Raw genomic sequence first — 27,248 nt, 5'->3', positions numbered from 1 at the left:
CGCAAACTGTCCTTCAAGGCAGGAATGCTTTAGCTGTATTGGCTGGAAAACTCCTTTGCTGGTGACCCAAATGGCCACTGTCTACCATTAGCCCAGGGAAGCCTACAGAAAGTTACAGAGGAATTCTCTATTACTTAGTACGTGATAAGAACCCAAGAAATAATCAGTTACATTTGTAGAGCACTTTGTACTCCCTATATAATAAAAAATATATACATTGGGTCTCTGCCCCTAGTTGCTGGCATACAGTTCCTAAAACACTTAGATCTCCAGAGTGATAAGTGTCTTTCTGTATCCTAATGAGATGACTGGTATCTGGGGGCTGCCAGATAGCTTCAGGATGGGGGCTGGTCACCAGAAAAACCAAGGCATGATTAGGGGGCTGGGGCTTTTAGCTCTACCCCACAACCTCTGGAGTAGGGAGGGGCTGAAGGCTGAGTTCACCAATGGCCAAAGAGGTAATCAATTATGCCTACGTAATGAAGCCTCCATAAAAACAAAAAAGGACAGGGATCAGAGAGTTTCAGACTGTTGGAGGTTCCTGAGGGTGGCATGCCCAGAAAGGGCATGGAAGCACCACACTCCTTCCCATATATCTTGTCCTATACGTCTCCTCCATCTGGCCATTCACCTATATACTTTGTAAAATAACTTTTATAATAAACACAGTAAATGTAAGTAAGTGTTTCTCTGAGTTCTGTCAGCTGTCTAGCAAATTAATCAAACCCAAGGAGAGGGTTGTGGGAACCCCAATTTATAGTCAGTGTTCAAAAGCACAGATTACAACCTGGGGCTGAAGTGGCAGGCAGTCTTGGAGGACTAAGCCCTAAACCTGTGGAATCTGGTGCTATTTCCAGGTAGACAGTATTAGAATTGAATTGAATTATAGAATATCCAGTCAGTGTCTGCTGGAGAATTGATTGCTTGGTGTGTGTAGAAAACCCCCTACACATCTGGTTATAGAAGCGTTCTAGGCCTTATTGTGTAAGAGTAGAAAAAACACTTTGGTTTTTCCTGTCTTATACTATTAAATACTATAAAGTCAGGTTCCTTGCTTAGAATAAAAGGAATAGGTAGGGATCAAGAACACCTTCAAAATTTATAAAATACCGTCTTTTAAGGTAACAAAATACTGAAATACTGCATTTTTTTCATCTTCAATAGTAATCAAAGAAATATGTACCTAAACAAGGTACTAACTAAATCTATAACTGAAAGAAATTTAAATCAGGGAACGTTATAAATACCCCTACACCCAATATTGGTGTGCTCAAACTGGTGACATAAATTGGCATAATCTTCTTGGGAATTTGACAAGAGGACACAAAAATCCATAAAAACATTATCAATATAATTTAAATTGAAGCCTAGTCCTGGGAAGTAGCTTAGAAGGATATAAAAAAGAAAAAGTTACTGTCAAATAAGTTCACTGTAACAAAATAAGCAACTAAAGAAAATACAGAAAATTAACATGTCATCCCTAGACTGTCCTAAGATACTGTATAGTGATTTGGAAAAATATTAATATGTCATGGTCAAAAAAGATACAAAACTTTATGTATCCTATGATTAAAACTATCTTAAAAAATGGCCAGGCACAGTGGCTCATGCCTGTAATCCTACCACTCTGAGAGGAGAGGCAGGAGGATTGCTTAAGGTGAGGAGTTCGAAACCAGCCTGAGCAAGAGCGAGACCCCATCTCTACTAAAAATAAAAATAAAAAAATTACGCAGGTGTGGTGGCACGTGCCTGTAGTCCCAGCTACTTAGGATGCTGAGGCAGGAGGATTGCTTGACCCCGGAGCTTGAGGTTGCAGTGAGCTATGATGACGCCACTGCACTCTACCTGGGGTGGCAGAGCTGAAACTCTGTCTCAGGAAAAAGTTCTAAAAAAATAATACAGGCCAGGCAGTGGCTCAGGCCTGTAATCCTAACACTTCGGGAGGCTAAGGCAAGAGAATCACTTGACACCAAGAGCTGGAGACCAGCCTGGGCAACAGCGAGACCCTGTCTGGACTCAGCATGGAGGCTGAGTGAGGAGAATCGCTTAAGCCCAGGAGTTTGAAGTTGCAGTGACCTATGGTGATGTCACTGCACTCTAGCCCAGGCAACAGAGTGAGAACCTATCTCAACAAATAATGAATAATAATACCAACAAGGAAACCAAAAGCCCACATTTCTAACAAAAACCATTTTTCTGATGATTTAAAGTGTCAAGGTGAGAGAAAGCACTAGATTAGGAGTAAAATGATAGAGTTCTATTCTAGGATTGTCTGCCAAGTAGTGATGTGGCCTCAGGCAAATCATTTATCCTCTCTGTGCCTCTAGTGGGTAACCTGTAAAATAGGGATAATAGACATCCTAGAATCCTAAGGAGGATCAAAACTCAGTAAACTGAGTTTAAAATATAAACTAGGTATAAAAGTAAGTTGAAAACAAACTAAATTATCCTTCTCTAATCAAATGACCCTAACCCTTTTGGCTTCACCACTGACTATGATATATTCTACATTATTCAAAGGCTGATAATCCACACCTCTGATTTGTTTTCTATCTTTTACCTGCTTTACCTCCTCCAAAAGCTTTTCTTGAGTCTCTCCAGGTAGAAGTGAAAACTCCATTTGTTCTTCCACAATACCACTTTATGTCACAAAATTTACTACTTTTTGCATATATTTGTTTCTGTATCTGCTTTCCCTTAAGTTTCTCGAAGACCCTGAGGAAAGTGAAGCTGTCTTACACAACACTTTTTTTTTTTTTTCTGAGACAGAGTCTTGCCCTGTCGCCCCAGCTAGAGTGCAGTGGCATCATCATAGCTCACAGCAACCTCAAACTCCTGGGCTTAAGTGATCCTCCTGCCTGAGCCTCCCAGTAGCTGGGACTATAGTATAGGTACATACCACCATGCCTGGCCAATTTTTTCTATTTTTTGTAGAGACAGGGTCTCACTCTGGCAAGCTCCTGAGCTCAAGCGATCCTCCCTACTTAACCTCCCAGAGTACTAGGATTACGGATGTGAGCCATTGTGCCCAGCCTACATTTACTAAAGCCTAGCTTAAAGACTAGCAAAGTACTTGACAAAAACAGTTAAATTAACCACATTCTCATAATTTCTGATTACCGCAAATAATGGAGAAGGTACTAAATTTATATCTACCAAAACCATGTAAAAAGACAAAGACCACTTTGTGTCTTCTGTCACCAACATTACTGGATCAATGGAGCAATCTAGGACACATCTTAATCCTCCACAAAACACAGAAGGAGGACCATAATGTTGGCTTCTTTCTTTTTTCCTTTGTTTCCCACCACTCCACTTCACCTGAGGTTGTTTTTATTTTATCTTATTTATTTTATTTTTGTTTTGTTTTACCCCACCCCATTTTTATTTTAAAAAGTAAAACCTGATACTATGTGAATTAAAAAAAAAAATGTCAGTCCCACCAGAAGTCAACAAAGAAATGGCAAGACTTAAGAATATCAGCAAAATATCACCTAAGAAGAGAAGTAAGTTATAATACCTGCCAGAGTATAGAGAAATTGCTCTTCTCCCTGTTCTACTTGGTTCCTTCTGTTGTCTAAAACCTTCTTGACCGTGTCCATTAGGCCAAATGTATGGGCTACGTTGTTGAGAACAGCAGCATCTATTTAAAACAAAAAACATGCCTGTCAAGTTAAAACACAAATGTTCCACCAACTCCCTGTTGTGCTGCTTATAAATATGGAACAACCCAGAAATTATGGGACTCTCCTAATTGCATTTTAATAAATTTTTAACAAAGATTTATCACATGTATAATAAACTTTGCTTTAATTGTTGTATTTTTGTCTTTCCTTATAAATAAATACAAAAAACCAGAAAAAAAAAATCTTGTATCTGTTTATAGGTATAGAAAACATGGTCACTGTATTAGATAGACCTAAATTTGAATCTCAGTTTTGCTACTTCCTATCTAAAGTTATTCGACTCCTCAGTTTTCTCATCTGAAACAAATGGGACTAATAATATTTACTCTGCAAAATAGATATAAAAAATTATAAATATCATACTTTAAGTGCCAAACATGAGCACTGGCATGCAATATTATTACTAATAGTATTATCTCTGTTCCCCTGTATATACAATTCTTTTTTTTTTTTTTTTTTTTTAGAGATGGGGTCTCACACTGTCACTGAGAATGGAGTATAGTGGCACGACCACACGACCACACGACCACAGCTCACTGCAGCCTCAAACTCCTATGTTCAAGTGATCCTCCCACTTCAGCCTCCTGAGTAGCTGGGACCACAGGTGTACAACACAATGCCCAGCTAATTTTTTTATTTTTTGTAGAGACAGGGTCTCACTGTTGCCCCGGCTAGTCTTGAACTCCTGGCCTCAAGCAATCCTCCTGCCTTGGCTTCCCAAAGAGCTGGAATTACAGGCGTGAGCCACCTTGCCCAGTCTATATAAAACTTTAAGAGAACTCTGCGTATTCATGGTCATTATTTCCTAGACTTGGACAACTTCACCTACACTGCCTTCCATGGTCTTCTCACCTTCCATGTCTTCTCAGTGGTTTTAAATAACACGTACATGCTGAGAACTCCCACATGTAGATCTCTAGCCCTGACCTCTTTCCTGCATTCCACCTTTATACTTACAGTTATAGGAGTGATATCTCCATTTGATGGCCTCATAGTCATCTCAGTTTAACAGGTCAAAAACTAATTTTGATTTCCTCTCTAAACCTGTTCCTCCCACAGTGTTCTTTATCTCAGTAAATGGCATCAACACTCAGCTCAGACCAAAAATGCATGAGTCATCCTGGATATCTTTCTTTCTCTTTCACCCTACATCCAATCCATCAGCAAGAGTTGTCAGTTACACATTCAAAATACATCCCCAATCTGATCACTTCTTCCTAGGTCTACCACTGCCCACTCTAATCCATGCCACATCATCTCTTGCTTGGATGAATTCCTTTATGAGTTTCCCAACTCCAACTGGTCTTCTTGTTTACATTCTTGCCCCATATAGTCTATTCGCCACACAGCAACCAAAGTTTTCTTTTAAAAAATATAAATCTGGGCTGGGTGTGGTGGCTCATGCCTGTAATCCCAGCACTTTGGAAGGCCAAGGTGGGAGGATCGCTTAAACCCAGGAGTTTGAGACAGCCTGAGCAACATAGCAAGACCCCATCTCTATAAAAAACTTTTTAAAAAAATTAGCTGATGATTGCTGATATTTTCTTAAAAGAAAAAAATAAATAAAAATAAAAAATTAGGCCGGGCGCGGTGGCTCACACCTGTAATCCTAGCACTCTGGGAGGCCGAGGCGGGTGGATCGCTCAAGGTCAGAAGTTCGAGACCAGCCTGAGCGAGACCCCGTCTCTACTAAAAATAGAAAGACATTATATGGACAACTAAAAATCTATATATATAGAAAAAATTAGCCGGGCATAGTGGCGCATGCCTATAGTCCCAGCTACTCGGGAGGCTGAGGCAGTAGGATCGCTTAAGCCGAGGAGTCTGAGGTTGCTGTGAGCTAAGCTGACGCCACGGCACTCACTCTAGCCTGGGCAACAAAGTGAGACTCTGTCTCAACAAAAAAAAAAAAAAAAAAAAAAAAAAAAAAAAAATTAGCCTAGTGTGGTGGTACACTCCTATATTCCCAGCTACTTGGGAAGCTGAGCCAGGAGGATTGTTTGATCCTGAGAGTTGGAGGTTGCAGTGAGCTGGGATCATGCCACAGCACTCCAGCCTGAGCAACAGGGCAAGACCCTGTCTCACAAAAAAGAAACAAAACACAAAAAACAAAAAAACAAAAAAAACCCCAAAAACCAACAAACACAAAAAACCAAAAACTATATATATATGTATACATATATATGTGTGTGTACATATATATATACACACACACATACATATACATATATAAAAATTTAAAAATCTGGTTACTTCACTCCTGTGCTCAAAACCACTGTGATGGTTTGCTATCACCTCAGAATAAAACCCAAAGTTCTGACCAAGGTTTATCTAAACTTTCTCTTCTGTGCCCCTCCAGCCTCATCACCTATTACTGTCCCCCACAACTTAACTCCACTGCAGCTGCACTATCGGTATTCCTATAATTCTTTGAACCCAGCAGGCTCATTGCCACTTCAAGATCTTTGTTCCCTCTGCCCGGAATATTCTTTCTCCCAGGTTGTCACATGGCTAGCTCCTTCAATTCAGGTCTCTGCTCAAATGTCACCTCCTTACACGGGCCTTCCTTGACTATCACTAAAATAATCATCCCTACTTTCTTTATTATTTGTGTTATTATTATTATTTTTTTTTTATTTTTTTTTTTTTGAGACAGAGTCTCACTTTGTTGCCTGGGCTAGAGTGAGTGCCGTGGCGTCAGCCTAGCTCACAGCAACCTCAAACTCCTGGACTTAAGCGATCCTACTGCCTCAGCCTCCTGAGTAGCTGGGACTACAGGCATGTGCCACCATGCCCGGCTAATTTTTTGTATATATATATTTTAGTTGTCCATATAATTTCTTTCTATTTTTAGTAGAGACGGGGTCTCGCTCTTGCTCAGGCTGGTCTTGAACTCCTGACCTTGAAGCGATCCACCCGTCTCAGCCTCCCAGAGTGTTAGGGTTACAGGCGTGAGCCACCGCGCCCGGCCTATTATTTGCATTATTTTTTTTTAAACTCCAAGCATGTCTTGTTTTAAATTTTAAAAAGATTTCACTGTAAAGTTTGTTTAAGTGTATGGTATATAATGCATAGGTTATAAAGAGGTACAAATTTCAGTAAGAACTCACTGAACACACAGCTTATGAGGTCTCATCAAAACCCCATTTGTATCAGATGATTAGAACATCCTTTTACATACTGCATAGCAGCAAGCACCCTGTGAGTATTCAGCAATAGCCATCAGTGGCTAGGTACCATGGCTCATGCCTGTAATCCTAATACTTTGGGAGGCTGAGGCAGGAGGATTGCTTGAGCTCAGGAGTTTCAGACTAGTCTAGGCAACAGTGAGACCCTGTCTCTACAAAAAAATTTTAAAAATTAGGCAGATGTGGTAGTGCAAGCCTGTAGTCCCAGTTACTCAGGAGGCTGAGGCAGGAGGATCATTTGAGCTCAGGAGTTTGAGGTTGTAATGAGCTATAATGGTATCACAGCACTCTAGCCTGGGCAACAGAGTGAGACCCTGTCTCAAAAAAAAAAAAAGAAACAAGACGTAGCATAGCTATCAGTGAACACAACAGTTAAGATTAACAGGATATAGGATATGAGAATAATCTAAAATGAGGTAGATTTCTCCCAATTTTCAGATTCTCTCTCTACACACACACACACACACACACACAGAATGTACATATATACACACACATATATATATAGAGAGAGAGAAAGGCTGAAAAAATATGTATCTAGAAGGAGAGATTGCTTTCTGACACCATTTATAAAGGCAAAAATTACCTGTGGAAAAAGTATGGCTAGACCTGAGTTCAAAATTCAATTATAAAACTTGACAAGTGACTTAACTTTTATGAGCCTTATCTATAGAATGAAGATAATTATACCTATATCTTAGGGTTTTGTGAGGCTGACAAGACCTGCCTACAGTTGTGAGTATTCAATAAATGCCTGGATTTGTGCACTTACCTGTGACCTGGAAGGGAGCCTGGATGAGCCGCTGCTGAACTCCCCTGAGTAGCTCTTCTATTTCCTTCTGTATGTTGCAGACAACTTCTTCCATCAGCCCTACATCAGCTATTCCTTTCCAGAACATCAATGTGTCCTCTGGCACAAGAGGGATAAGACAGACTGTAAACAAGGAATGCTATATAGATACTCAGGCAAATCTTTACAATGTTAAATACAAAATTATTTTGGTTCAAAAGGATTTCTTGTTGGGTCATTTCTTGGAAAAGGGAAGAAACTTTTGGAATACTAGATGGCTCCCTGAGTTGGTACCTAATTATGTGGCCCCTTTAGCAGCATAGGGGCTTGGGATAATTGCCTCAATTTGTCATGCCCTCAATTTTTTATGGCTCTGGCTACAAGAATAGGCATTTTCCTCCAATAAAGATGTTAAATATTGGCCGGGCGCGGTGGCTCACGCCTGTAATCCTAGCACTCTGGGAGGCCGAGGTGAGCGGATCGTTTGAGCTCAGGAGTTTGAGACCAGCCTGAGCAAGAGCGAGACCCCATCTCTACTAAAAATAGAAAGAAATTATATGGACAGCTAAAAATATATATAGAAAAAATTAGCCGGGCATGGTGGTGCATGCCTGTAGTCCCAACTACTCGGGAGGCTGAGACAGGAAGGATCCCTTGAGCTCAGGAGTTTGAGGTTGCTGTGAGCTAGGCTGACGCCATGGCACTCACTCTAGCCTGGGCAACAAAGTGAGACTCTGTCTCAAAAAAAAAAAAAAAAAAAAAAAAAAGATGTTAAATATTAAATAAACATTAAATATTTAATATTGACTATTATTTAATTAAATTTGAATTTTATTTAAAAATTCGATATTTAATATTATGAATACCTTTAAAAATAAAGATATTAAATTAAATATTAATTAAAAGATAAGCACCCCCAGTTCTATACTTAAGAAAACGAAACAGTTGGATAGGTGGGGCTATAAGCTCCCTGAGGGTGGTGGCTCTGGTTTTTCATCTATGTACCTTGTGTCTAGCAACAGTTCCAGCTAAAAATGGGCAATAATAAATATTTAATAAATGAATGGAGGATGATGTGAAACCTTTCCTGGTCCCTTCTAAGAATCACCATTAATCACCATCCTCTAAAACTATGGTCCCCAACCCCCTGAGTGGTGGTCCCCAACCTCCAGTGCCTGTCTGTGGCCTGTTGGCATCCCCCCTCCTCCCCCACCAGCCCTGGCTACACAGCAGGAGGTGGGTGGTGGGCGGTGGGCAGGCAAGGCTTCATCTGTATTTGCAACTGCTCCCCATCGCTGGCATCACCGCGTGGGCTCTGCCTCCTGTCAGATCAGGTGCCACTGGATGCTCATAGAAGCACGAACCCTACTGTGGACTGTGCATGGGAAAGGTCTAGGTTGTGAGCTCCTTGTGAGAGCCTGGTGCTTGCTGATCTGGGGTGGAAATGGTGCAGTGGTGCTGGTGCTGGGGAGCAACAGCAAGTGCAGATTGTCACTGGCAGAGAGGTTTGACTGCACAATGAATGCGGTGCACTTGGGTCATCTGGGACCGCCCCCCAACCCCTGTCTGTGGAAGAACTGTCTTCCATGAAGCTAGTCCCTGGTGCCAAAAAGGTCGGAAACTGCTGCTTTAAAATACCTGCTACCTAATTTTTCCATCTAACATCCTTAGGCTTGGTTTATCTAAGAAATGTGCCAAAGTTAAAGGCAGTTTGATAGGATGAAAAGCACGGACTACATAGGTCCAACAGCTGAATTCAACTCTGCAACTTATTGGTTGTGTGACCAGTCTTAGGCAAGTTGTGAAACTTTTCTGAATCCCAATTTCTTCCCATGTAAAATGTGACTTTGTAGAGCTATTGCATGGATTAAAGTAAGATGTTTGTAGCTACGGTTAGTATTTATATACATGGGAAAAAACAGCCAAAGTAAGAGGTCTTCTGTGTCCATAAGTCCATAATCATCATGGTGAAAAGAGTCACAAAACCATGCAAGATATCTGAGCCTCAAAGAAAAATACCTGAAATTTCCTCTGAGTCTTTCTTCACTCCATCCTCTGTGGCCATAGTGACAGCAGCAGTGAGAGCCGAGTTCCATTCCAGCCCTGCCTCTTCCATGCTCTCTTCTGAGATGGCAATCTGTGTGATGCTACCTAAAAGCCGTCCAGTAGAGGTAAGACCAGTGAATTTTATGGAAAAGTCATAGCTATCCTCTATCTCATACTCACAACTACAGAGACCTCGTTATTTTAACCATTCTAGCCTCTTGGCTAGAGGTCCCTATTTTAAAAACTAGACACTTATGTGAGGCAGGATGAACCCTGGATTTTCGAAAGAAAACCTGCCTTGAAAAGGAAAATGCTTTCTTCTTACTCTGAGGAGAAAGTGAAAGATAACTTATAAAATCACAAAAGGGCAATGTTTCCTGAGTAGGTATGTTTTGAAAGAAACTGAAGGTAGGCATGGTTGCTAGGCTGCCTGTCCCAGACTTATTGAAAATGACAAAGACTGAAATAATTTAAAAGTATAGGCTGGGCGCAATGGTCCATGTCTATAATCCCAGAACTTTGGAAGGCTGAGGTGGGAGGACTGCTTGAGGCCAGGAGTTCAAGATCAGCCTGAGCAACACAGCAAGACCCCTGTCTCTACAAAAAAAAAAAAGACAGGCGTAGTGGTGTGTGTCTATAGTCCCAACTACTGGGCAGGCTCAGGCAGGTGGATCGCTTGAGCCCAGGAATTTGAGGTTGCCATAATCTATGATTGCACCACTGCACTCTAGCCTTGGGGACAGAGTAAGACACTGCCTTAGAAACAAATAAAAAAAAGGTACGATGGTTTACCAAGAACCCTACTACAAACATGTTTAATACTAAGTATCTAGAACATCTAAAGTTACTATGGCTTATGTATCACCCTGTGAAGAGAAAGAAAGAGAAATGGAGACCAAAAAAAGCAGATAAGAGATCCATGTATAGCAGATCCACAGAGGGGGGAAAAAACTCTTTGCTATCAATTGTATATTAAGATTTTAAACAAAAAGAATTGAGAAAAATCAAACTGAGCCAAACAGCAATGCAGATAAGTGTAGACTCTCCACACTACAGGATGTCAATAACCAAGCAAAGGAGTAATAGCAAGATGGAAAATGAAGTAAAGGAGTTTTGGCCACATAGGAAGGAAGTACAGTCATCCCTTGGCATGCACAGGAGATTGGATCCAGGACCTCTTGTGTGTAACCAAACCCACGCATCCTCAAGTCCCCAAGTAGGCCACACAGAACCCATGGATATGGGCCGGGCGCGGTGGCTCATGCATATAATCTGGGAGGCGAGGCGGGTGGATTGTTTGAGCTCAGGAGTTCAAGACCAGCCTGAGCAAGAGCAAGACCCTGTCTCTACTAAAAATAGAAAGAAATTAGCTGGACAACCAAAAATATATGCAGAAAAAATGAGCCGGGCATGATGGCGTATGCCTGTAGTCCCAGTTACTCGGGAGGCTGAGGCAGAAGGATTGCTTGAGCCCAGGAGTTTGAGGTTGCTGTGAGCTAGGCTGACACCACGGCACTCTAGCCCAGGCGACAGAGTGAGACTCTATCTCAAGGAAAAAAAACAAAAAACAAAAAACAAACAAACAAACAAAAAACCCATGGATATGAAAAGTCAACCCTTCTGCACAGGAGCACAGCAGGGGGAGAAAAGAAAAAGAAAAAAAGTCAACCCTCAGCATACCGGGGTTTCACATCCCACAAATACTGTATTTTCTTTTTTTAAAATTTATTTTTATGTGACAACACTTCTTTTTATAAAATAGAATAAGTGTTCCCATGAATACTGTATTTTTGATCATATTTGGTTGAAGAAAATCCACGTATAAGTGGAACAGCACAGTTCAAATCTGTATTGTTCAACTAAATATTAATATATTTTTATAGCATTTTTTGCCATTCTTTTTCTTCCTTTTTTTTCTTAGAGATGGGAGATGGGATCTTGCTCTATTGCCCAGACTGGAGTGTGGTGATACAATCATGGCTTACTGCAGCCTTGAACTTCTGGCCTCAAGTGATCCTCCTGCCTCAGTCTCCAAGTTGCTGGGACTATCGGCCGTACCATCATGCTGGACTAATTTTTTTAAAAACTTGTTTTAGAGATGGAGTCTTGCTATGATGCCCAGGCTGGTCCTGAACTCCTGGCCTCAAATGATCTTCCCACCTCAGCCTCCCAGGTCACTGGGATTACATTTACTTTACTTTTCTTTCTTTCTTTCCTTTATTTTTGAAAAGAGTCTTACTCTGTTGCCTTGGGTAGAGTGCAGTGGTGTCATCGTAGCTCACTGCAACCTCAAACTTCTGGGCTCAAGCGATCCTCCTGCCCCAGCTTCCTGAGTAGCTGAGACTACAGGCACATGCCACCATGCCCCACCTACATTTACTTTTCAATTGAAACAGTCAAGTATCCAAAATTTCAAACTGCCAGATATTTTATATTTTCCTGAAAGAGATTTAAATTTCAAGAGATTTGGCATCTATTCACCCACTGGTTACTCACAGAGTATTAGGGCTGACCAAAAGAAACCTTATAAGGTCATTTTTAAAGCACAGTGTACTTCCCTAACCTTTTAGATACTTTAGCATTCTTGTGACTCTGTCAGACATATTTATAAGTCTTATGACAATAGTTGAGACATATTTTATCCAACTGTGGTAAGTCCCCAGCCGGACTAACTGAATCCTTAGTAATAATCTCACATGTTTATAGCTTTCCTGGACGGTAAGGAGCCCTACTCCCAAGCTCAACAATACTGAAGTTAAGTGTGTGCTCTACAGCAACACTCATAGTGGAAAATCAAAATAAAAAAAAACAAAAAAACAAAACAAAACAAAAAAATAAGTGTGTGCTCATCCTGTTTCATCTGTGTGGAAGTCTCAGTTTGGTAATCTGGAGCTTTTCTAGGCAGAACTCTCTGACCCTTACAGCAGAGTCTCCGGAGTCCAGCCCAGCCAATGACACATTGTCTTTGATATATCTCAGTCTAATGGTTGAAAACCATTCATCATTCTAATCTACCTTCCTGCCTTGACCACTAGTAAAGCAAAGGATTTTTTTAAACAGTGTAATTCAACCTCAACATGCCAAGTGGCACCAAAGTGAGACTGCTGAATAAGCACTGTAACTACTGAACCATCTTTCCAATGCTTATAATGCACTGTAAGAAAGAAACAAGGAGGGAGGTCTGGCTAATAGGAATCATTTGGAAGAAAACCAAGAGATCTGTTTCCAAAATATAGACTCCTACTCAAGATTACCATACCTTACAAGACACATAAATGATCACAAGAAATGAAATTCAGAAACACCAGGGAGAAATAAAGGGAAAAGTGCTGCTACAAAACACAGAGGGTTTTCGGGTGGTTTCCTACCCCCTACCATCGGCCGAAGTGGGTGTCTGCACCACACTTGTCTGCTGTCCTGGCACTGGAGCTCTTGCACTGCTGATCAGAAGATCAAATTTGGTGCTTCTGCAGGTATTAGAGCAAACTTTGTCATGTTGGTAAAAGTCAATTTGTCCAGAGTCCATCATTTTCCTGTGCAAAGGGAGACAAGAAGTACCAGTTTAGCCTGCACTTCATCTAGAGGGAACTAGGCCTTGGGGACAAATAGGGACAAGATTGCTGAGTCTACTCTGTAGATTAGTGAAACCTAATAGTATTAGAAGTGTTAGGTTGCAAAAACTCTAACTGGGGCTTTCAATTTTCATTGGTCTTATGCACATTTACCAGTACTCCTCTTTCCTCTCTAGTTTACTCATTATGAGTATTCTCTTCCATTTCCAATTATTACTAAGCTTCAGGTATATACTCCTGACAATAGCTAAGTTTCCCCATAGAATCTCATTGAAACCAAACTAAAAAGGGGAAATCCTGATACAATTAAGAAATGCCACAGGAGAATTAGAATTTTATGATGAGATTCTGATGTATTAGTATTCCTAGACCAGTAAGATCTGTTGCTACTTTTAGAGACATAAAGCTTCAGCAAATATCTTTTTTTCAAAAAAAAAAAAAAAAAAAAAATTGATTAACAACTCTCTTAAAAAAAAACAAAAAAGAGCAAAGTTGATAATATTAAATCCAATATTTAAATGTCCAGAGGATCCACAGGCCATAGGGTATTTTAATTATAGTAAACTCTATGTTATAATGTCACTTGGCATTCATTAAAGATTTTTTAGGCATTCTATTTCTTTTTTTGGAGACATGGTCTCTGTCACCCAGGCTAGAGTACCATGGCGTCAGCCTAGCTCACTGCAACCTCAAACTCCTGGGCTCAAGCGATTCTCCTGCCTTAGCGTCCTAAGTAGCTAGCTGGGACTATCGGCACACGCCACCACACCTGGCTAATTTTTCTAATTTTTGTAGAGATGGAGTCTCACTCTTGCTCAGACTGGTCTTTTTAGGTATTCTGATTCCTTTTTACCTTTGAGGAAAACTGGCATATGTTTATCTTTCTGGGTAAATAAAACAGGGCAAGAACAACAAAAATGAAAGTTAAAGGTATTCCTCCCCAATTTCATTCAACTACTGATTTATTTATTTTTATTTTTTTTTAATATGGGGGGGTAAGGTTCAATTTCCTCTTTTTTTTTTTTTTTTTTTTTGAGACAAAGTCTCACTCTGTCACCCTGGTAGAGTGCAGTGGTGTCATCATAATTCACTGCAACATCAAACTCCTGGGCTCAAGGGGTTCTCCTGCCTCAGCCTCCTAACTAGCTAGGACTATAGGCGCACACCATGATGCCCAGCTAATTTGTCTATTTTTAGTAGAGACGGGGTCTCACTCTTGCTCAGGCTGGTCTTGAACTCCTGAACTCAAGTGATCCTCCCGCCTCAGCCTCCCAGAGTGCTAGGATTACAGGCATGAGCCACCATGCCTGGTCTCAACTACTGATTTCTGCATACAAATCATCTGGAACAAATTTTTAAAGAAATAATGTTTATGTGTCTCTGACTATAAAAATAGTATGTGAGGAAAATATTTAACATTTTTAGCCAGGCACAGTGGTGCATGTCTGTAGTCCTGGCTATTCAGGAGGTTGAAGCAGGGGGATCACTTGAGCTCAGGAGCTGGCGTCCACAGTGCGCTATCACAGCACTTGTGAATAGCCACTGCACTCCAGCCTGCGCAACACAGCAAGAACTTGTCTCTAAAAACAAAACCTAACATTTTCTGTAGAAAGCACAGAAAACCATAAAGAAAACAACTGCCCTTTCTAAAAAAAAAATCCTACAACACACAGGTAATGTCAACATTTTAGTGAATTTTCTTCTACTAAATTTTACCTACACATGAGTGTTTTAACACTGCTAAAATCACACTGTCTAATCAGTTTTATATTTGCTCTCTTTCTTCACATTACATCATAAGCATTTTTTGCTGTAAAATCTCTTCAGAAATATTTTAATATCTGCAAATATTCCATAGTATATACTCATATATATTTAGATAAGCCTAATTACTTTAGAAGTCTCTCAACTATAAAGCAGAATATAATTTTCACCATAATAAATAATGTTGCAATGAACATCCTTCTGCTTAAATCTCTATAAGCATTATAGATTTTTCTTAGATTACTTAAAAAGAATTAAGACGACACAAAAGATAAGATGTTTTTAAGGCCCTTGATGCAAGTTCTGTGGGGAATTTTTAATTCTTTTTTTTTTTTTTTTTTTTTTTTTCTTTTTTTGAGACAGAGTCTCACTCTGTTGCCCAGGCTAGAGTGCCGTGGTGTCAGCCTAGCTCACAGCAACCTCAAACTCCTGGGCTCAAGCAATCCTTCTGCCTCAGCCTCCCGAGTAACTGGGACTACAGGCATGTGCCACCATGCCTGGCTAATTTTTCTATATATATTTTTAGTTGTCCATATAATTTCTTTCTATTTTGTTAGTAGAGATGGGGTCTCGCTCTTGCTCAGGCTGGTCTCGAACTCCCGAGCTCAAACGATCCACCTGCCTCAGCCTCCCAGAGTGTTAGGATTACAGGCATGAGGCACTGCACCAGGCCGGGAATTTTTAATTCTTGATCACATTTTAAAATTTTCTCTCAGTGCGTAAGTGCTCAAGGAATACTAATATCAATCTTCGTAAGGGGAAAAACTATAATGGTAAACATATTGGAAAAAAGGTATGGAAGTGGGCTATATAATATATTCTGAAGTTTATTTCTGTGTGATGGCAAGGATTACATTCACTATGCCTAACTGTTATTTATCAACAGCACCCTCTACTTTACCAGATTATCTCAGGATTTGTCAGTCAGCCTAACCTTCTCCACAGTTGTTATGCTTCCTCAGCACCAGGCTTAGCCCTTCTTCAGCTTGGTGATCTCAGGCAGGACTGACATCTATTCCTGAACTTCTCTGATCAGAGAGGATCCTACTCAACATCCTGACATCAGAAAAATTTGCCCTAGATGCTGGGAAGAGTTAATTCAATTCAATCTTTCTTCTCTACCAGGGATTTTAAGGAAAAGTTGGTAAAGGTCAAATAATGCATGGATTATTCAAGCTAATCCTTGCGACAGAATAAAAATGTCAACTTAAAGAGAAAAGACTGGAGTCCATCATGATTCAGTGCCCCAAAGTTTGTTCAAAGGTATGTGCCTGACAATAGAGATTACCTGAGCATGATTCCACCCAGACGAATAGCTCTCTTCCAGTCCTTTAGAGTAGACTTGCCAGCCAGATGAACAAAATGCTTGGGGCTGATCAACTGATCATTAAACTAAAGTAAAGAGAAAAGTTCAAAATAGTCCAATGTAAACTCAGGTAGGCCAAGAGGGAAAATAATGAAATGAAAACTCTATTTGTTATGTTCAAAAAAATACCCTGATGACATCCTAAATCATAGCCTTGTATTATCCAGCCTCCCGTCTTATTGTGCCAGAGATGACCCTTCTCTGAGCACAGTACCCATTCCTGGTAAAAAGCCCCAGAACACATGAGGAGGATCAGAGATGAATGTATTGATTAGTATCTAAAATCTATTTATGTCTAGAATCACGTGGTTGGGTCTAGTGTTGTAAATGCTGTTCAAATAAACTGAAGTAATCTATCCAGCCATAACGACAAGATCCAAGATGTGGTGGAAAAAACAAGTATGGTAGAAACCAATAGCACTGCGGAGCCTCAAAACTTTGTAATCCTATTAATCTAGGATGATATTGCTATGGTGACTATTATCTCTGAATATAGTTGTCGCTATCAATAGGGCCAGAATGAGCAATGATTTCCACATTATCTTCTCATAAAGTTTCTTTCTTTTTACCAATAAACTCTATCACAATGCACACCAGTGAAAGACATTTTACATACATTATCTCATTTAATCTAGCAGCCTTACAGTGTGTATATATGTGATTATTCCTATTTTAACATATGAGGCTCTGAAATATTAAATAACTTGCTTAAGATCACCCAGCCAGTCAGTGATAGAGCCAGGATTCCATGCATCCATTCATACACTGAACAAGTATTTATTCATCACCTACTATATGCCAAGCACCATTCTATGTACTGGGGAGGGATACATTAGGTGAACAAAACAGACAAATTGTCTGCTCTTGTATAGCCTATATTCTAGTGAGACTTAAATCCAGGTAAATTTCACTCCAAAGTCCTTATTTTTTCTACTGTGACGCAATAGAACAACAGCTGCAAAAATCCAAAAGCCCTGATATGTTGGAAGAATGAAAGGAGGCACTGAACTCATACCGTGTGAAAACAAGGAGTCCCAGAAGAGGTTTCAGCAAAGAAAAGACAATTACCTTGACACACTTCACATTTATTCCTGGACATACAAACTTCTTCCAGAGGAGGATGGCTTTGCTCTCCCCACAGGTTATGGGGTAAGCAATTTCCATATCCTCATTTGCTTCTATAGTGCTTGCATCTGAAAATGGAAAAAATATCAGTTATTTATCGAATGACTTTTCCCTAAAGCTTAAATTCAAAATTTCTAGTTTCCTGATTCGTCTGAAGGGCTAACACTTCGCTCTTGCTGGTATTGTTTAGAAATCCTCTGGAAGAAGTTTGGCATAACAGCTATCTGTTACCAAACTCCCACTATGTGCCAGACACTATGTTATATACTTTTACATGCTTCATCTTACTTAGTAAGGCAGTGAGTGAGTGTTCCCTAGGTTTTACATATATGGGCTTCAGAAAGGTGAAGTAACTTTCCCAAGGACATGCAGCTAAGAAGCGAGAGAGTACGATTCAAACTCAGGTTTGTTTAATTTCAAAGTTTCTTTCCACCGAGTGCCTTCTAGTCAACATCTCATCAGTCATCATTCTAATGATAGGGATCAACCTTGAGGCTCCAATTTCTTTGTGGGATTTTGATAGATGAAAAATACTTTTAGCTACCCTAGCAAACTGATGTTAAACAACCAACTGACAGCCCTAGCATCTTAGTCTGTGGTGTCTCTAGATGTACCCCCATCAAATCAATGGGGGTACATCAATACTGCCCTACCGCAGTATTGGTAGGGCACATTGGGAGTGGGGAAGAACAAGGCACAGAAGGCAAGAAAACTCAACCAAGGAAGCTAAGGTCAAAGGTACTAGAATAACAAAAAAACTTACCAATCCCTTCTTCAATTTTGTGTATCGTGTGAGTTTCTACTGCTACAACTGCCGTGTTATTCTCCGACCCAGCTTCATAAATCCTGTTGTAAAAGTGTCCATCGATAAACAAACTACATAAATCATGAAAAAATTAATATTCACAGCATGGGGTCAAGAAATTTGTTTTAAACTATCTCAAAAGGAATAAAATAGATATACAACTCTACATTTGTGCTTTGACTGGTTCCCCATTGTATTTAAACTCCAAGCTGCCAGGACTGCTTAGCAGCTACTACCACAGAAATGAATCAACACCTTTCTTCACTTCAAAGAAAAGTAAGTCTTGCTACTGTGTTTATACCACCACTTGCTACTGTATTACACCAGAATTTCCCTTTATAACTTTATTTTATTTTATTTTTTGACACAGAGTCTCACTCTGTTGCCCGGGCTAGAGTGCCATGGCGTCAGCCTAGCTCACAGCAACCTCAAACTCCTGGGCTCAGGCAATCCTCCTGCCTCAGCCTCCCAAGTAGCTGGGACTACAGACATGCGCCACCATGCCCGGCTAATTTTTTCTGTATATATTTTTAGTTGTCCATATAATTTCTTTCTATTTTTAGTAGAGACGGGGTCTCGCTCTTGCTCAGGCTGGTCTCGAACTCCTGAGCTCAAACGATCCACCCGCCTCGGCCTCCCAGAGTGCTAGGATTACAGGCGTGAGCCACCGTGCCCAGCCAGTATGGTTTCAAGTACACAACTAAGTCATATTATAGAATTATCCTGACAAGACTAAAAGTAAATACCAGCAGATAGTTCAAGACAGGAATAACCATGTTGACCATAAAAGTTGATATCCCTTGGAATCTACACATTTTGACTTTTTGAAAGCAATTTAGCATTTTTTAAGGTACCATAACCAAAGAGTTGACATGAGCAAAGCCTAGTGGATAAAAAAGTAAGAGGGAAACTATACCCAAAGTAACTAACAGTAACTAGGGGCACCACTTAGTGAAGGTTTATATAATGCAGATCACTCTAAAATGTCTACATTTACGGGCTCAGATAATCTAACATGATACAATGATGTCCTTTGTTTAATTTCTATGATAAACCTAATGTGTTAATTATTGCACCTTGTTATTTAAAAGCACTGCCTAAATAATCTCCTTAGCATCAATGACAATCCACCTCCATGGTGACACCTCTGGCACAGACTTCCCTTCTGAATTTCATAGCAGGACACAGCTAACTGCTAAATGAATAAATACATTTGGATGTCCCATAGGACTTTGTTGAATTCATCATGCCTAAAATAACTAACAAGTTCTCTTCCCTTTCCCACCCTCCAAACTACTCTTATTCTTATACTTTGCATCCTTGTCAATGGCATCACCCAGTATACTGTAAACAGAAATCTGACCCCAGACAGAAATCTGGGAATTACACTAGATTTCTCCCTTTTCTTCCTCCTAAACTCCTACACAGTCACCAAATTCTGCCAGATGGATCTCTTTAACACCAGCCATCCTCCCTGTTTCTATCTCCACTGTTACTGCCTTTATTCAGGCCTCATAATCTCTAGTCTGGACTAGTATCTTTGCACCTAACTGATCTTCTATACTCCCACCAGAGGGATCATGTTAACGCCCTCCTTAAAATATTTCAAACGCCCTCTCTCTCCTCACTGTTAAAGCCCCAGATCCTTCATATGATATTTAAGCCTCTCCAAAATCTGGTCCCTGGTTTTAACTCTCCCTAAACCCCAGCTTAAAATCCAAGCCCCAGCATTCACAAACTATCTGTGGCTCTCAAAAGTGCAATCTTCTTTTAAACTTTTAATCTTTGCTCTTAATTCTTCTTCCTAGAACATTCTTCCCCATCTTTTTGTCTTTTACTAAGCAGCCTCTATGTTGCTTTTCCTCCCAGTGCCTTCGGTATAATCACTCATTTCCTCCATTGTGACCGAACTGTACTTGGGGTTTTTGTCACAATACCTATAACACTTACTACTATATACTTGTTAATCTGTCTGCTTTCCCTTGGGCATAGCTTAAGAGGTCCCTGAGAGCAGAGATTATGTCTGATTCATTTATTCAATTTTGTATGCCTGGCACATAGTTTACTGACTAGAACACAGCAAAGCACCCAATAAATGGCTGTTCAATGAATGAGGATTGTGATAAACACGAGAAACCATTGCTTCAAATAAAATTAATAAACTCATTCTTAATTGAACAATATGTGAAAAATCCAGGCCGGGCTCAGTGGCTCTCACCTGTAATCCTAGCACTCTGGGAGGCCGAGGCAGGGGGATCACATGAGCTCAGGAGGTTGAGACCAGCCTGAGCAAGACCAAGACCCCGTCTCTACTAAAAACAGAAAAATTAGCCAGACACACTGGCGGGTACCTATAGTCCCAGCTACTCGGGAGGCTGAGGCAGGAGGATTGCTTGAGCCCAGGAGTTTGAGGTTTCCATGAGCTATGATGACATTATTACACTCTAGCCTGGGTGACAGAGTGAGACTCTCTCTCAAAAAAAAAAAAAAAAAAAAAAAGTGAAAATCCCTTAAAAGAATAAATCCTCATGTATACATAATTTCAAAAATCAAAAAAATTGCACTTGAGAGTAGAAAGTAGGGGACATAAGTCTATATTTTTCTGAGTAAAAAAGATCTTATCAGATTCCACAGACCCACTCAATTTTGTTAAAAAATAAAAGAAACAAAAATCTTATCAGGGAAAAATTATCTAAAATAACTCAAGATAGTGATGAATTTAGCTTAATTCTCTATACCTACTATAGCTATAGTCAAAAGTCATAAAATATGTTCAAAATGTTAAGGCATTATAAGATACTGACATGCCTTACAAATCATCAAAGGAAGATAAAATTACATTTACTAAAGATTTATTTTATTTTTTTTAATTTCAGCATATTATGGGGGTACAAATGTTAAGGTTACACATATTGCCCTTGCCCAACCCGAGTCAGAGTTTCAAGTGTGTCCATCCCCCAGACGGTATACACCACACCCATTAGGTGTATATGTACCCATCTCCAGCTCCCCCCTCCCATCTGCCCAACACCCGATGAATGTTGTTACTATATGTGCACTTAAGTGTTGATCAGTTAATACCAATTTGATGGTGAGTACATGTGGTGCTGGTGCTTTACTAGAGCTTTAAAGTTAAGTCTACGTTACTGTATTCCAATTCTCTGAAAACTAAAAATCCACATACAGTTAAGTTCTTTTTATCCAGAATGTTAAGGAAAGATATTCTGATTAACTGAATGTCAGATTAAGAAATAAGGATTCTTGGGCCAGGCGCAGTGGCCCATGCGTATAATCCCAGCACTTCGACAGCCTGAGACAGGAGGATTCCTTGAGCCTAGGAGTTTGAGACCAGCTTGGGCAACAGAGCAAGATCCTGTTTCTACAAAAAGATTAAAAACTTAGCTGGGTGTAATGATGCGCACCTATACTCGTAGCTCCTTAGGAGGCTGAGGCAGGTGGATCCCTGAGCCCAGGAGTTGGAGGTTACAGTGAGCTATGATCACACCACTGTACTCCAGCCTGAGTGACAGAGCAAGAACCTGTTTCAAAAAAAAAAAACCTAAAAAAAAATTAAAAAGAATTCTCAAAAAATGAGATGATTATTACATAAACTAAGGAATATCCTACTTCTGAAAGAATTAATAATCTTCCAAAGACCTTAAAATTTCTACTAGGGAGGAATAGGCAATGAAAGGGAAAAAAGGGCCACTATTCTTCAAACTGAACTATTCTACTACATTTGGACTGAATTTCCTCTACAGAAGAAGAATGAAGCCAGAGAGCAGACTGAACAAACTTATGTAGCACTAAAATCCTGATCATATTATATTTAAAATTCTATTCTGGTCGGATGTGATGGCTCATGCCTGTAATCCTAGCACTCTGGGAGGCTGAGGCAGGAGGATCGCTCGAGGTCAGGAGTTCGAAACCAGCCTGAGCAAGAGCAAGATCCCGTCTCTACTAAAAAAAGAAAGAAATTAACCAGACAACTAAAAATATATAGAAAAAATTAGCCGGACATGGTGGCACATGCCTGTAGTTCCAGCTACTCGGGAGGCTGAGGCAGTAGGATTGGTTGAGCCCAAGAGTTTGAGGTTGCTGTGAGCTAGGCTGATGCCACGGCACTCTAGCCCTGGGCAACAGAGTGAGACTTTGTCCCAAAAACAAAAAAAAAAAAAAAAATAAAATAAAATAAAACTCTATTATGAATCCAAAATAAACAGGAAAGTCAAGAACGGTGATGGAATTCCAGGACCTTCACTCCTTCTGGGAACTTTTTGATGTTATAAAAGAGATTTTATTTGAAAAGGTTAACCATTATTTTTTAAAAGAAAGCATATGCTGAATAAGTCTTCTAGCTTTAAAAGATCCCCAGAATTATTAAAAGCTTTCTAGATACCTTAGTATCTATGTTAAAAAAAAAAAAAAAAGTTAAATGGTAGATACATTTTAAGGCCAACCTACTCTTAATATGAAAGTATCATTTTATACAATGTGTCTATGTATTTATATCTGGAGACTGTTACCAGACAGTCTACTTATGCTGCATAATGTATTCCTATAAACATGTACATAATGAATAACTGAAAAAGCATAAAATGTTATATATATACATATATATAAGCTAAAAAGACATTTAAAGGGAGTTCTGTATATTGAAATATAAAAATATTGAAATAAAATCCCTAATTAGTTCTTGTCTTTTGGATATAATCTTTACCAGTATATTCCCACCATTTTACACATGTTCTTTGATTGTTTTTTTCCTTCCTACTTGAACCCACAGCCAATGAGGTGAAGTATGACTGAGGCTGAACACTGACACTTGATAATTTCCATCTTCGTCTCAGATATATTAAACTTGACCTGTACTTCTCGTGAATGGTATTGATGTTTTTGTTATCCCACTTGTTTATATAAAATGAGGCTAAAATGCAATAAAATATTCAAATAATTAGATAATACAACTAGAGAAATCAACTGAGCATTGATTTGGGAGGCATCTCAAAATGCAGTATTCACTAGTGCTAAATGTTTATTCACGAGCTCATGGACTAAACTTAGTGTAAACAATGGCTCAGGGAGGTCAATATATGTTGTACAAAGATGTTCACATGCAATTGAGTAATAATAGTTTTCCAGAAAAGGCAATAATATCATTAAGGAAAATAAGAGAGAGACAAAAGAAAAATAAATGGAACTAAATCTTTAAAAAAGAAAACACCCTAAGACTATAAATAGCATATAAAAGTTTTTTCTGTCTCTGCTAGGGATAGAACAAGTGACAACTGGGGCATTTTACGAAAGATAGAAGAAAAGATGACTTCATGAGAAAATAAAGCTGCCAGGAACTAAACAACCTACCCTTTAATTTGTCCTCATATATGAAAAGGTAATAACTGGATGTGTGTGTGTGTGTGTGTGTGTGTGTGTATACTAAATGAAATTTCCAAATAAGTGAATTTGAATAAGCATACATAATCTGTTGGTGTCAATAACAATTTAAATCACTCTATTGATTTTATGTCAGAAATTGTTTATATCAACTTTCCCTTATAGATCTTACAATATTTCCTTTGTGCTTAACAATATTCAGAAATGTCAGCAAACATCTGGTTATATTTACAAAAAAAATTTTTCTGAAAAGAAAAACTCTTTATCTTTTTGACATACACACTAATATCCGGGATTTGATTAAAAAAAAAAAAGGCAGAAGTGGGTGGATATAGAGATGAAATAAGACTGGCCATGGACTGTTAAGAAAATCACAGGGCTGGGGAAACAGAAAGGACTTCAAAGACCTCCATTCTCCCTCATCAGTGAGAGTTAGGGAATCTGCCCATATACCGCTCACCACTGCTACAGCCTACAAACAATTAGCAACTGAGAAAGTTACCACACTAAGGATATCTATAACCAAGGCATCCATCCAGAACCTAGACCACCATCAAAGCACCCAAAATGGAAAACAAACACACACACAAAAAATACAAAAGATCGGTGAAACCAAAACTTGGTTCTTTGAAAAGAGAAACAAAATTGATAGACCTCTTTCTAGATTAACCAGGAACAGAAGACAAAGGAACCAAATAAGCTCAATCAGAAATTAAAAAGGAGGCCGGGCACGGTGGCTCACACCTATAATCTTAGCACTCTGGGAGGATGAGGTGGGAAGATGCCTTGAAGACAGGAGTTCGAGACCAGCCTCAACAAGAGCAAGGCCCTGTCTCTACTTAAAATAGAAATAAATTAGCTGGACTAGTAAAAATAGAAAAAAATTAGCCGGGCATGGTGGTACATGCCTGTAGTCCCCGCTACTCAGGAGGCTGAGGCAGTAGGATCGCTTGAGCCCAGGAGTTTGAGGTTGCTGTGAGCTAGGCTGATGCCACAGCACTCTAGCCTGGGCAACAGAGTGAGACTCTGTCTCAAAAAAAAAAAAAAAAAAAAAAAAAAAAAAGTGGGCAAAAGACATGAACAAAAGCTTTTCAGAAGAAGACAGACAAATGGCCAATAAACATATGAAAAAATGCTCAATGTCACTAATCATTAGGGAAATGCAAAATAAAAACACAGTGAGATATCACCTTACCTCAGTTAGAATGGCTTTTATTAAAAAGTCCAAAAACAATAGTTGCTGGCATGGATGCAGAGAGAAAGGAAAGCTTCTACACTGTTGGTGGGACTGCAAATTAGTACAACCTCTACGGAAAACAGTATGGAGATTCCTCAAAGAACTAAAAGTAGACCTACCATTTGATCCAGCAATCCCACTATGGGGTATTTACCCAAAGGAAAAGAAGTCATTTCATCAAAAAGACATCTACACTCAAATGTTTACTGTAGCACAATTCACAATTGGAAAGATGTGGAATCAACCCAAGTGCCCATCAATTCATGAGTGGATTAACAAAATGTGGTATATGTATACCATGGAATACTATTCAACCATAAAAAAGAATGAATTAATAGCTTTCACAATTTGGATGGAACTGGAGACCATTATCCTAAGTGAAGTATCTAAAGAATGGAAAAACAAACACCACATGTACTCACTATTAAATTGGAACTAATTGATGAGCACATATGTGCACAGAGGGAAGTAAAACCTAGTGGTACTCAAGCAGGGGGGAGTGGGGAGGAGGAGATGGGCAAAAACCTACCTAACGGGTACAATGAACACTATCTGGGTGATTGCACACCTATAACCCTGACTCAAGCATTACAAAAGCAATCCATGTAACCAAGAACATTTGTACCCCCATAACATTTTGAAATTTAAAAAATAAATTAAAACAAAAAACAAACAAAAAGACTAGCCATGTGTTGATAACTGTTGAAGCTCGGTGATAGGTACTTATATGAGGGTTCATTATAGTGTTTTCTTTACCTGTGTACATATTTAAAATTTTCTATACTAAAATGTTTTTAAAATTACCAAGAAAGGCTGCTTCTCTTTTTACAGAAATGTTTAAGACAAGGCACACTACTCAGATTGGGATTGGATTATGTGTTTTCCTAGGAACATTGCTAATCCTATGAATCCTATGAAGAAACCTTTATACAATCCCCAAGATAGAACTCCCCCCACCCTGCTTCTCTATGATCTAATTTTTATTTATCCTTTTAGACCCTTCCCCCCCTTTTATGAGACAGGGTCCCACTCTGTCACCTAGGCTGGAGTGCAGTGGCTCAGTCATAGCTCACAACAGCCTCAACTCCTGGGCTCAAGCGTAAAACCCCTTTTTAAATCTTATCTCTTCTTTCAAATTCATACTCATCTCTGAACACCAAAGCACTAAACCATGCCACTCAGCATGTCTTAGATTTTGCCATGTAAATGACTTTCTTATTTACATATATGTAGTTTTGGTTTTTACAACTAGACTGCAAGCACCATGATGGTGGGAACCATGTGCTATATTTCTTCCAACACCTTCATAATATACTGTATTATAGTAGGTAGTTGATATATATTTTTTGATAGACTACACTTGATAATTTGCTCATCCATGAGGGTTCAGAGAGCTTATGGTATCAATACTTTTGTATCTGCCTTGCCTGATCTCCTCTGACCCTAACTACACTGTCTTTTGGTAAACATGTATGGAAGCCCTGTAACTGGTACGGATAAATAAGATGAGGGAGCCATGTAATTTACTCTCAAGGAGATCCCAGTGGAGAAGAAAAAGAGATACGAGGAAAGAAATAACTGTTGTGGTAAGTATTAAAATGTTGAATACAGCACATAATACAGTGTATTATGGAGAAAAAAACTTAGCCAGCTCTGGTTGATGTTAAATGTTCCATTGTGCTAAGCAACCACAAAGTTTCAATTTCCCCGCCCTTTAAACCTCCCAAAATATTTCAGAATATCCAAATCTCTAGCCACTTACCCTTGTTGCACAGGCTGTAACTGCAAGATCACTTGAGTTTTAGTATCTTCAGGGTTCTCCCCTTCATTTCCTTCAGTGGGTACCACAACCACATCCCCCACTGGGACACTCACTTCTGCATTAGCCATCTTTCACATGAAGTCAGATAGCTGAGGCTGCTGTCAGAACAAGAAGCATCAGTAACTTTATCTCATTTGAAAAGATGGCAACCACAGGAAAAGAATGCCAAGATAATGACTACCAATTCCAAGAGCACCCTGGAGATCATGGGCCTCTGAAAAGGATGGGAACTGTGAGGAGGGGCTGACACAGGCTCTGATCTTTTCCAGATATGCCTCAGTACTCATTTGCTATTGTAGGTTTTCTTAGAATGTGTGACTCATCCAGTCTTCTGGAGCCAGCAGCTCCTGAGAGCCGTTTATGCATATCCCTTCTCAACTCCAAGTTTAGTGACATCAAGTTGGTAGCCTGACATCAGTGATGCTGGGAGTATAGAGACCATAGAAATTGATA

General features: G+C 39.5%; 1 protein-coding gene across 1 annotated transcript in view; it reads right to left on the bottom strand.

Moving 5' to 3' along the window:
• The window catches only part of GMEB1 (glucocorticoid modulatory element binding protein 1), a 37,226-nt gene that overhangs the window by 2,491 nt on the left and 7,487 nt on the right, over positions 1–27,248 (bottom strand). Inside the window, exons 2-9 of the mRNA XM_069477559.1 lie at positions 26,736–26,890; positions 18,301–18,383; positions 17,481–17,605; positions 16,335–16,438; positions 13,086–13,243; positions 9,684–9,815; positions 7,647–7,784; positions 3,521–3,643 (exon numbers count right to left, since the gene is read on the bottom strand). Of these exons, the coding sequence (XP_069333660.1) occupies positions 3,521–3,643; positions 7,647–7,784; positions 9,684–9,815; positions 13,086–13,243; positions 16,335–16,438; positions 17,481–17,605; positions 18,301–18,383; positions 26,736–26,863 (991 nt within the window). The 5' untranslated portion in view covers positions 26,864–26,890. The remainder of the gene's footprint in view (positions 1–3,520; positions 3,644–7,646; positions 7,785–9,683; positions 9,816–13,085; positions 13,244–16,334; positions 16,439–17,480; positions 17,606–18,300; positions 18,384–26,735; positions 26,891–27,248) is intronic.

Source organism: Eulemur rufifrons, chromosome 8 (genome assembly GCF_041146395.1).
Source record: "Eulemur rufifrons isolate Redbay chromosome 8, OSU_ERuf_1, whole genome shotgun sequence".
NCBI classification, from domain to species: Eukaryota; Metazoa; Chordata; class Mammalia; order Primates; family Lemuridae; genus Eulemur; species Eulemur rufifrons.
Note: the sequence above shows the minus strand (reverse complement) of the source record. Positions and strands in the feature narration are given on the sequence as shown.